General features: G+C 45.1%; 2 protein-coding genes across 4 annotated transcripts in view; one reads left to right on the top strand and one right to left on the bottom strand.

Moving 5' to 3' along the window:
- The window catches only part of ndrg4 (NDRG family member 4), a 29,082-nt gene extending 26,680 nt beyond the window's left edge, over positions 1–2,402 (top strand). For all 3 annotated transcript variants that reach the window (XM_035532105.1, XM_027029238.2, XM_027029240.2), the window contains 3 exons: positions 471–506; positions 792–843; positions 2,209–2,402. In XM_035532105.1, coding sequence (XP_035387998.1) covers positions 471–506; positions 792–843; positions 2,209–2,363 — 243 coding nt within the window. In that variant the 3' untranslated portion in view covers positions 2,364–2,402. The remainder of the gene's footprint in view (positions 1–470; positions 507–791; positions 844–2,208) is intronic.
- A 1,579-nt stretch (positions 2,403–3,981) lies between these two features.
- LOC113589532 (olfactomedin-4-like) lies at positions 3,982–10,704 on the bottom strand. The gene is made up of 5 exons (XM_027029236.2): positions 9,965–10,704; positions 9,600–9,731; positions 8,453–8,671; positions 7,702–7,858; positions 3,982–7,490 (listed from the first exon to the last, which is right to left on the bottom strand). Exons 1-5 carry the CDS (start codon positions 10,010–10,012, stop codon positions 6,661–6,663), a joined length of 1,386 nt encoding a protein of 461 aa, XP_026885037.2. The 5' UTR covers positions 10,013–10,704; the 3' UTR covers positions 3,982–6,660.
- Between the last annotated feature and the right edge of the window lie 924 nt (positions 10,705–11,628).

Below are 11,628 nucleotides of genomic sequence, written 5' to 3'. Positions count from 1 at the left end.
AATGACTATGACTCCTGATAGGCTATGACTCCTGAATGACTATGATTACAAAATGACTATGACTCCTGATAGGCTATGACTCCTGAATGACTATGATTACAAAATGACTATGACTCCTGATAGGCTATGACTCCTGAATGACTATGATTACAAAATGACTATGACTCCTGATAGGCTATGACTCCTGAATGACTATGACTATAAAATGACTATGACTCTTGATAGACCATGACTCCTGAATGACTATGATTACAAAATGACTATGACTCCTGATAGGCTATGACTCCTGAATGACTATGACTACAAAATGACTATGACTCCTGATAGGCTATGCCACCTGACTGGTAATGATTCCTGACTGGCTATGACTCCTGATAGGTTATGCCACCTGACTGGTAATGGTTCCTGACTGGCTATGACTCCTGAAGTTTAAAACACTGAATGTTTTTTTTTTTTTTTCCTTTTTCCAGATGGCTGACTCAGGTGGCCTACCACAGATCACCCAGGTCAGAACACTACCGCATTTCACTGATCTAGGATCAGGCTCTCCACATTTTGATTGGTCTTACAGTGGATTAATTTAACCCATTATGCTATAATCAGCTGCTCCACTCTGGACTTAAATGACTTTAATACAACAATAGCTATGGTATTATAGGTTATATCTATTGTTCAATTGTAAGTAGCATTTTATTCTTGAAAATATGTCTTAGATTGACAATTCAAAGAAACAGAAGGTGGGTAGAAGTAGTTATTATTCAATTTTGTGATTTCCCCCCCCCCCCCAATAGCCTGGAAAATTCACAGAGGCTTTCAAGTACTTCCTGCAGGGTATGGGTTACAGTAAGTATTAGCAATTAATATTAGTCTTAATTAATATTAGTTTTAATGAATATTAATGTTTATCAGTGCATCAGTTAATGAGCGTTGTAAGTACTCATCAGTCTTGCAATGACACTAATTAGAATGCTGTTACTAAATCATTCCAGTTGGTTCAGAAGGCTGTTCCTAACTGTGTTAAATGTCCTCAGCAAGACTCCTCCTTCTGTGTGTCCAAACTCAGGCCAGCCATATTAGTTCTGCGTTTGTGTTTTGTGCATGTGTGTATGCTGGTGCACACACGTGTGTTCTTGTCAGTTTGTAGACACCCGTGTGTGTGTGCCGTTTGTTGTAACCTTCCCTTTGTGTGTATGTGTGTGTCTGCCTGCGTCTGCGCGTGCGTCTGCGTGCGCGTGTTTCCTGTCCTCTCTCAGTTGCGTATATAACGGATCGAAGGATGAGTGGTGGACCAGGTATTTTCTGTTTCCTCTTTGTCTCTGCCCTCCTCCGCCTCATCCATCTGAAGCTGACTGAACGCTCCTCCCTCTTTACTCTCTCGGGTCTCGCATCCTTCTTATCTTTGGCCCCGTTTTGAAATGTTCCGTTGGTTCATAGTGTTTTTCCATTTTCCATTGGTTTAGAGTGTGGTTTTTTTTTCACTGACCGTTTTCCCAGTCAAGGAAAAACGTGCTGTTCTTTTGTGGCCTCCAACCATTGAATGTCCCATCATCCTCTCTTGCATGGCAAATGATGGCAGCTTTGGCCAAACGGAGAAAGGCTCTTGGTGTCCGCAGGCCGAGCTGCTCGGGTGGTATTCGGACATGCTCTTACTTCCAAAGAGGAAGACGAAACGAAGGCCAGTGCCCCCGTTAGACCAGTGCAGCTCTGCAGGTCCAGTGATTGCGGTTTTCCTTTGCACCACTGTGCGATGTGAAATAACTGGGATCTGAGGAAGCGTGGTCGTTTGCGGGGAATGAGACCGGCAGCTGCTGAGCTTGGATTCACATTCTCCCGTGCACGCTGCTCTTATTACTCCCGGCGAGGAGGAGCTGAGACTCCTGGGTGCTGAGACTCCTGGGAGCTTTACAGGCTAGCATGAGGCTGGTGCTGATGCCCCAAAACCCAGAACGCCAGAGTCAGACCCCAGAAACGGGACCGGTTTCGGGTCGATTTGCTGCTGTCATGAAAAATGAGCATGCCATGCCGACCCGACTCTGCATTCCGCAGCATCCAGACGTCCTCTGTGTTCTCCTTCCTCGCTCCCTTGCCTCACTCTCTGCTTTCCTCTTTCTTCCTCTCTCTCTCTCTCTCTCTCTCTGTCCTTTTTCTTTCTTCTCTTTTCCTGTCTTTCTCTCTTCCTCTCTTCATCACACTCTCTCTCCCTCTCAGTGCCGTCGGCTAGTATGACCCGGTTGGCGCGGTCTCGGACGGCCTCTCTCGCCAGCGGCGGCTCTGGGGATGGTGCACGGAGCCAAGTCTGCACGGACTCCGAGAGCAGCGAAGGAGTGGGCCAGCTCGGCCAGACCATGGAGGTGTCGTGCTGAGCTCCGACCCGTGTGCGCACACACGCACACACACACACACACACACACACACACACACACACGTGTCCACGCAGAAACACTCACTCACACACATGCACGTGCGTGCAGAAACACACAGATGCACACACACAAACGTGCACGCTCAGAAACACACACACACAGACACACACACACGCACGCGTGCGTGCATGCAGAATCACTCACACACACACACACACACACACATGCAGGAGTTGAAAGCAAGCAGAGTTTTATTCCTCGGCTTTTCTTAGTGTGCTCGGCTACCTGCTGCGCTCACACTGTCCTGCAGCTGTCCTGCAGCTGTCCTGCACTGTTAGACTCCTCACTGCTCACCTCCTGTTTCTCTCAACTGCATTTCTGCTCTTTCTGAAGTTTTCCGTTGTTTGTTTTCTGCTCGGAGTGACAGTGTTTTTTGCATTAGTATGTCCCCTCCCATCTGTCGTCTCTGCCTGTCCCATCAGCCCCTGCTGTTGCTCCCCTGTCATATGTCGGTCTCTGTGGAGTGGCTAGTGGCATACCGGGTGGCAGACAGCGGATGAAAACGGGAGAGGGGAAGCAAAACAGAGCGGGAGGATGAGAGAATAAAAACAGTAGTTAGAGTAATGAAGACTCAGAGAGATGTTTGGCAGGAGTGTCCTGTAATTAGAGCTCCCCTACCTCACCATAATTTAAATGGTTTGTATCACTGTAACGAGAGAGAGAGAGAGACATCGGCTCTCAGCCAATCGCCTCAGCTCATTTGCATGTTAATGAAGTGGTCCTGCTAGGCAGGATTGACCCTGGAAAGTCCAATTCTCTAATGGCAGGCAGTACAGGATCATTTAACTGTAGTATATGCAGTGCATTGTGTACTACTGGTGCACTGACTACAAAAATCCAGCTTTATTATATTAGTTATAGCATGCAACACTAAACTTTACTTTACTATACTAGCTGCAGTCTACTTATGGAATGCACTATACCAGTGGAGTGCACTTTACCAGTGCCTACTCGATCTTCTAGTATGTACACCCCCTTTCATGGAAGTGGTTCTGCCTGGGATCAGTTCATTGTGGTCTCCTTCTAGACAATCAAACTCCGACCCAAACCAAACCAAACCGGAACCTTGAACTGAGGCTGAACCTGTGTATGGGTTGGGAGGTCATAGGTCATGAGGTCATTAGATCATGTTGTATGGTGAGTCACTGGAATCAGTTCAAGCTTGCTTTCCTTTCAGCACCCAGCCCCACAAGATGAATAACCAAAGCTGCACTCACACACACACACACACACACACACACACACACACACACACACACACACACACACACACACACACACACACACACATTACACACACACACACACACACACACACACACACATGCACGCACGTGCACACAAACAAACATCACACACTCACATGAACACATCTTACACACACACACATACACACACACAAACAAACAAACAAACAATATGAGGACTGGGATTTGTAAGGAGATGGAGTTTTAGGAAAGAATCACAGATATACACAGTATAGTGCTGACATAAAAAGGTGAGAAAATCACACACACACACACACCTATGCATTGGTCATACACTTGATTACTTGACATTTTCCAATGTTCTTATTGGTGGAGGATGGAGTTTTCTGACCACTTTAACCACCAGCATGCTACACAAAAATACCACATCACAAGACCCTCCACAGGCTCCTCCCCTCTGCCTTAACCAATGAGACAGGCCAATGAGTCAGCGAGCTGCATTGATAGGTGGTCCTAAGCACTTGAGCTGTGAACTGATTGGCTAGAGCTGCTGTCAGTTTACATTTAGGATGAGAGAGGTGTGAGTGACCATCACGCCCCCTCCCACCCCTGTCTCATTGCGAAATGACCTCTCTTCCTTCTTGCTGAATGTCAATTTCTCACAGTTTCCTCTTTTTGGAGGAGATGAGTGATGTAATTAATACTGCAGCGGTGTTTCCTGTGTGGGTGTGTCTGTATGGGGCAGGGATTACTGGAGCATGCAGCTCCAAGCTCGGAATGTATGGCAAACTCCGCCCCCGAAACTCCCATCCTCTAAAAACGTGTGGCCTGGTCTCTCAGACACATGCGGTCGTCCCAAAGGGCTATTCCACCCTGACCTTCACCCAGCTCCCCCCCCCCCCACACACACACCCTTAACAGTGGAGCCAACTTATGTGATGCAATACTGGGCATGGGATGGTACTGTTTGTGAACGCTGTTCAAACAGAAACAAGCATGAGGTATAAGGAGAGAGAGAGAGCAAGAGAGAGAGAGGGAGAAAGTTAGGCTCCATGGAAGGTGCTTTTCTGTGTCCTGTTAGAAGCAAGAAACGTAAGTGGCCAAAAAACAACAACCCCACAACCAAGGAAGGATGAAGATGGCTGGTGAGATGAGTGAACGTCCTCGCATCCTCCCTCTGTGAGACTGATCTGGGACTAGCCCTGCATTTTCTTGTATGCAGTAGGATATGAGCTCACAAGCCTGGAGTTGTGTGTTAATATTTCTGTGTGTGTCTACCGTGTCACATCTGCCTGTATATGATCAAAAGCATGCCGGTGACCGTCCTGTTCTCCGTATCAAACCTGAGCCCTGAGTGTGCCACACAGCTGACCCGGGATCGGGGTTTGTCACTGATGTTCTGATAAATTAACCAAAAAGAGCTGATGCTGGATCTGGCAACAGATGCGGGCTCAGGTGGCCATACCCTTCAGTGGATCTGAGTGGCTCCTGCGTCTGTCCTGCTGTTCCCCACTCCAGTGTGTTGGGTCAGTGGGGTGCTCGGAGTGTGAATATAGCCCTGCTGTAGAGGATCAGTGTGGCTCTGTCCCAGTCCCCTGCAGTAGAGTATTAACTTAGTTCTGTCTGTCCCCTGCTTTAGAGTGTTAATGTGGCTCTGTTCCAGTCCCATGTGGTAGTGTTAACGCAGTTCTGTCCTGCTTTAGTGTTAATGTGGCTCTGTCTGTCCCCTGTAGAGTTTCTGTGTGGCCCTGTCTCCACCACCACAACTCTGTGCTCCCTCTGTCTCGTCTTTCTCAACTTTAGCATCACCTCCTCTCTCCTGCCATCCATCCTGCCGTTTTTCAAGATAATAATACCCCCCGCCCCCCAAAAAAACCAAAAAAACACAACACAGAAGCTCTCTGCCACCACTAGCCTTGTGATGTGAAAGTATGCACTACCGGTTCACACTCCCTTTCCAAACACCCATCTTAACTTCCTGTTTTTAAAATATGGATATAGCTCTAAATTTACCACCATGGTATTAATTCCTGTGAGGATTTAATGAAACTTATTGATAGTACTACTCCTACTACTACTTCTTTTATTATTATTATTATTATTATTATTATTATTATTATTATTATTATTATTATTTTGTATTAAGCAATAAGTTCTTGCGTTTTGGTAGACTTTCTAGGGGTCCTTCCCTTACAGCTTGAAAGCGTCTGCAGAGATAGGATTTCCTGTTTTGTCATGATTTTAAATTGGTGTTCATGTAAAATGTAAATCTATATATAGAAGCCATCACAGTATGTGTACTGAACATGTAACTACAATAAAAAACTTAGATAAATAAGGCATCTGGTTTTCTTGACTCTTTTTAAGGTGTGTGCATAATCGGATAAAGCAGCCATCACAAAATACCTGTTAGTGGGGTTTATTTCCACAGTGCAGTGATAGATACACACTCCTACAGGAAACCTGCCACACACACTAGACAGTGTGAAGTAATGACGTGAGGTCAGAGTTCCTGTTATGATGTGTGGAGTGGACAAACTAGGGCCAGACTAGAACCAGTGGTGGGGTGGAAAGGCTCAGAGGATTGTGGGAAAAACCGTTGTTTCAGTGACGTGACATTAAAAAGAACATATATCGCAGCTTGTCTGCAAAAAAAAGCGATTAAAAGCAGAACTGGAGTAGGTCGCTTTGTAGAAACCAGCGAGTATAAATTGGATTTTGAAAAAATCCAATCTGAAAACTTCCAAAGGCACACCCCCCAAACACGAACACATGCTGCATGACTACAGCTGGAGGGGTCGCGCGCACTGCACGACTGGTGCCTAGCTATCTAACTACCTGGAGATTTCTGTGACCATCAGTGACACACTGACAAACATGAATTTTGTATTGTAGTTTCTCCACCATTCTTGGGCTACTAGCTCACTCGCTGTTTGCACAGAGCCGTGTCAAGGACTCAAAAAGTGCTTCTAAAATAAACGACCTACTCCAGCTTTAGCTTTACTCACTCATTGTCAGCTCGTGAGGTTTCACTGAAAAACCGTGCCATACGAGAGGATGTAGGCGTCGCTGAACGCGTACAGCATTCGGTCGCGCGGGTTATAATTGAGCGACTGGATGTTTGTCAGCATCTTCTTAAAGAAGATCTTCAGGTTGTAGCGCTCCACGCCGCTCTGTGTGTCGAACGAGTAGAAGATCTGCTCTGTCTCTTTGTTGACAAAACGCGTGGCGTAGAGCACCCCGCATGCGATGAAGGTGTTCGTGACCATGCGCTTGTGGAGAGAGGTGTTCCACGTTCGTCCCAGAGCCGGAGGGCTTCCCTCCAGCACCTCACTGATGATCACGTTGCCGAAGTTCTCCGGCGACGTGTAGACAACCCAGACGCCAGACTCGTCCGTGGCGAAGTCCAAGTCACTGTAGACGTAGGTTCCCTCCAGGTGGCCGAAGGGGAACTTATTGTTGAAGCCTGTGTTCTGGGGCAGGGCCACGTTGGAAATGGTGCGTGCTGTCATGTTGAAGCGGCAGACAGCCGGTGTGTTGTAGCAGCCGTAGTAGAGCGCGTTGCCGTACATGACGACATTGATACCCTGGATGGTGTTAGTGGTGGGGTTGGATGAAGCGATGGTGGTGTCCGTGGGTGCGACACCCACCACGATGGTGCTCAGGGTACTGTATTCGCGCACAAAGTTGGAGAAAGCGTTGCTACTGGTGAGAACCACCAACCAGTGGGTGTTCTCCTTCCCAGGTGCAGGGTTGGGGTCTTTACCCCAGGCGCCGAAAGAGTAGGAGGTACCGTACTGGGTCAAAGTGTAGGTTCTAGGCCCAGACACATCAACCAGCTGCCCCAGGGGACAGGGCCCTACATAATAGAGAAGAATGCTTTAATATTGAAATATATACAAAGTTAAAACAGAAAAACCTTATAACCACGGTTCCATACTGCCGCTGATTTGTGATGGTACATTATTAAACACAGGCGCTAAACATAAATTGCATTTTCAAACTAGTTGCGTTTGTTGGAAAGCTGCGGAGTGCATTTAATTATCTTAATGGTGAAGTGGCTCTCGTACCCGTTTTGGGGGTGAGCGGAGGCTGCGCAGTGGCGCGTAACTGCTGCTCGCATTGGATCAGCTCTTGCCTCATTTGCTGGTTGTCCCGCTGGCGGGTCACCACCTGCATCTGATCGTAGTCCTCCAGCTCCCGCATGCCGTCCAGCATGTCTCGCAGCTTGAGGACAGGTGAGGGACAGCATGGAAGTGTGGTCAGTTCTGACTCTCTCTCTCTCTCTCTCTCTCTCTCGCTCTCTCTCTCTTTCTCTCTCGCTCTCTCTCTCTCTCTCTCTCTCTCTCTCTCTCTCTATATATATATATATAATACAACTATTACACAGTGAAGCTCAGCACTGTGATAGCTTTTCTGTAGGTGGAGTGCTACAGGAGGTGTAGTGAGGTAGACATAACCCTATCATCATAATAACGATGATGATGATGATGATGATGATGATGATGATGATGATGATTATTACAACAATACTACTAAAATAGATAAAGCTCTTTTGCACATTTAATTTGCAAAATTGTTCTACAGGACAACTCACAGGTGAAAGTGTAAAAGCAATTCCGGAGAGGTGGGCTCCATTTGAGGGGCAGGGGGGGCAGTTAAATACTGACACTGTATAGGAAGGAAAACGGTCAGAAAATGTTTTTTTTCTTGGGAGATGGGGTCCTCTTGCTCCACCCCCCCCCCACCCCAAGCCTTTCAAGGGGAAAAATCCAACCACAAGCATGTAGAGGCGGTGCACGTGTAGCCGCTACGGCGTACCTGGTTGGCTGTGCTCTCACTGAGCTGCTGGTGCGCGCAGGCCGTCCTGTTGAGTTTGTTGGTGAGCTCGAGGATCTCGGCCAGCTCGAGTTCGATGATGCGCAGCGTCACAGTGCCGTAGAGCTCACCGTCATCCTCTCTCTCCAGCACAGCCATGTCCACCTTCAACTGCTCAATCCGCCGCTGAAGACCCAGCTGTAGGACATCCACCTGAAACATCTGAGGGAGGCAGAGAGAGAGAGAGAAAGAAATATCTTTTTCTAAATTTTGCAAAAACATTTATTTAAAATGAGTATTTTTATTCAATACAGTTGGCACCTATTTTGTAATTATTGTTGCTTTTTGCAAGTGTTATTCCTTTTTTATCTAATACATTTTTCTTGCTGTAATGCTTTGGTAATATTGTTTCTATAACAGTCATGCCAATAAAGCTACTTTGAACCTTGAGAGAGGGCTGGAGAGATAGTTTATCATTGTTATTGTAAACACTTAACATACATTAATATCAATAGTAACATAAATATAAAGTGCAACAGTTACCCATTGACCTGCTGAATGTATTAAAAATTATACTGTTAGTGGATATGTGGTAGTAACTTGTTACCAAATATCTAATGAAGCTGACATTAGATTGATGGAGAAGACAAAGTAAGATACGTAACCTGCAAGAGCTTTAACAGTGTGGATGGACATGACCTCAAGATCTGAGCTTTAACTGTGTGGATGGACATGACTTCAAGATCTGAGCTTTAACAGTGTGGATGGACGTGACCTCAAGATCTGAACTTTAACAGTGTGGATGGACATGACTTCAAGATCTGAGCTTTAACAGTGTGTATGGACGTGACCTCAAGGTCTGAACTTTAACTGTGTGGATGGACGTGACCTCAAGATCTGAGCTTTAACAGTGTGGATGGACGTGACTTCAAGATCTGAAGTTTAACAGTGTGGATGGACGTGACCTTAAGATTCGAGCTTTAACACTGCTAAGTAATCATTTTAAGAGTATTTAAGTGCTAAACAATAACCATTAATAAATGAATTTTGAACCATTCATAAAGCATTTATAAGGGTAGTCTTACTGTAAAGTCATTCCATTTTTATCTTATAAATATTCAAAGTAGCTTGTAAAAAATAAGCAGTGTACCTTTGCTGGGGTGATGCTCAGGTTGCATGTAGACGCCAAAGTCTGGATGCCATTCAACTTCTCCATGGGGAAAGGACGTTCTGAGTTCTTTAGCTGACACACACACCCTTTCCCGCTCACACTCCATGGAGACTGAAATCATCACACCATAAACTATCCAGTTAAAACTGCAGGACAGACCCAGACACTTTGTTACTTTGTTGTATTGCTCCTGTACTGTTACCCCATTTTTGTGCATGTTGCATGAACCTTTTTTTCTTTCTTTTCTTTTTTTTACATTTTATGCCACAGAGATTGTGCTCTATAAAAGATGTAAAAGTTCCTGTAAGGGTGTGAAATGTACAGGACAGGTGAGCTTCTCTTACCTGACATAAAAAGGTGAGAAAAACAGCAATCACCCATCTGGACTTCATGTTTGCCTTTGGAAGAAAATCCGCGTGTGCACCATGCAACCTCGTCGCAATGGGAAATCCAGGACAGCAGCTGATGCTCTTTTAATTCACAACTCCTGCCCCCACATAGAAGCAAAGTTGTCAGAATAGATCGATTTGTGCTCGCTAGCAGAAATTAAGGCGCAGTTTCTGCTGACTCGCAGAGAAAAGTGAGAAGTGAGTGAGAATGGGGAAGTGAGAGATGGGACTATTATTTAGTGTTGTTATTTGGGATGGTGGGATATTGTGAAGAGGGATGTAGAGAAACCCCAAGAGTGGAAGTTTGCAAAACTAACTAGTTTGTTGTACTGTTACCTTAAGCAACTGTGTAATTTCCTTCTTCTTCCTCTTCACACTTCCTTTTTCTGGATCCCTCCAGAAATTGCTAATGGTTTTATTTATTTATTTTTGCATTGCATTGTTAAGGCTCATCCAAAAAAAACTAATAACTTTGAAAATTGTCATATCTTTGATATCTACTTGTTCCAGGCTTGGTTGTAAATGCTGCTTTGTTTTTCTGTTAATGGGTTAGAATAAATTACATTTTTAAAAAATTACTCAGTAGTTCAAGAAATACAAAAGCATTCCTCATTCCCATAGATTATTGTCTGCATTTTTAAGCTCCATGTATCCAGCCCGGATTGATCTCGGAACTTTAGTGTCTGTGTGAAAGCATAGAGTTCTCTGTCAGCTCTCTCTGTCTGCACACAATGTTTGACAACATGATTTTCCTCCTCCTCCAGACACAGAGCTGTGCTGAATACTGCCTACCGTTCTTCTCTCCTATAATCAAGGGACCTGGTCATTAGCACCAAACACCAAACACCAAACACCAAACACCAAACACTTCACAGCTAAACAGCTAAACCCTGCTGTGCTTTCCTGCTGAACAATGTAGTGCTATTCTTAACTATGTCAGGTATAAAATAAACATGGAACAGTTTACAGTTCATGGTTTTCTATTTTGATTGATGGTTTCCTCCATAGATTCCCTGGAGACAGAAGCGTCTCTGTCGTCTCAGATGCCCTTTATAATACCACAGCACTTGCTTTCACTATATTCTTAAAATTGCCTCTGTCAGCCCCTTTCTGAAGAAATCTAGGCTTGATTATGTCTTACTGGAAAATCGGCTAACAATTTCTCATCTGTTTTCCAGACTAACATCTAGAAAGGTTTGTAGCCTCAAAATTGCCAACTTTCTTAGCTGATTAATATCTCTGTGAACCTTTTCTCTATGGCTCAGTCTACTTTACACTTCACAGAGTCTACTGTACTCTTCTGCGATCTTCTCCTCTGGAGACTTCAGTCTTGTTCTGTGAGTAGATCCCAGTGCTGCTTTAGATAATGCACACTGTGGTATCAGTTATTGGATATTAGCAGCCCACCTCTGGCCACACTTACTTGTGCTCTCATCAGCAAGCACAAGTGTACCACTACTGCTGTGACCCTGTTTACATCTAGTATTAATGCCACTCGACTGATTAGATCACAAGTAGTCCCTGCTAAGTAAAAGAGTAAACGGGGTTATATGAGTCGTATATTGCATTTGTTGTGTAAATAATAATCTGTCCTGATGTTTAGGGCCGTCCCCTAAGCA

The sequence above is a fragment of the Electrophorus electricus genome, chromosome 12 (assembly GCF_013358815.1).
Source record: "Electrophorus electricus isolate fEleEle1 chromosome 12, fEleEle1.pri, whole genome shotgun sequence".
Classification (NCBI taxonomy): domain Eukaryota; kingdom Metazoa; phylum Chordata; class Actinopteri; order Gymnotiformes; family Gymnotidae; genus Electrophorus; species Electrophorus electricus.
This window is presented reverse-complemented; position numbering and strand designations above follow the sequence as displayed.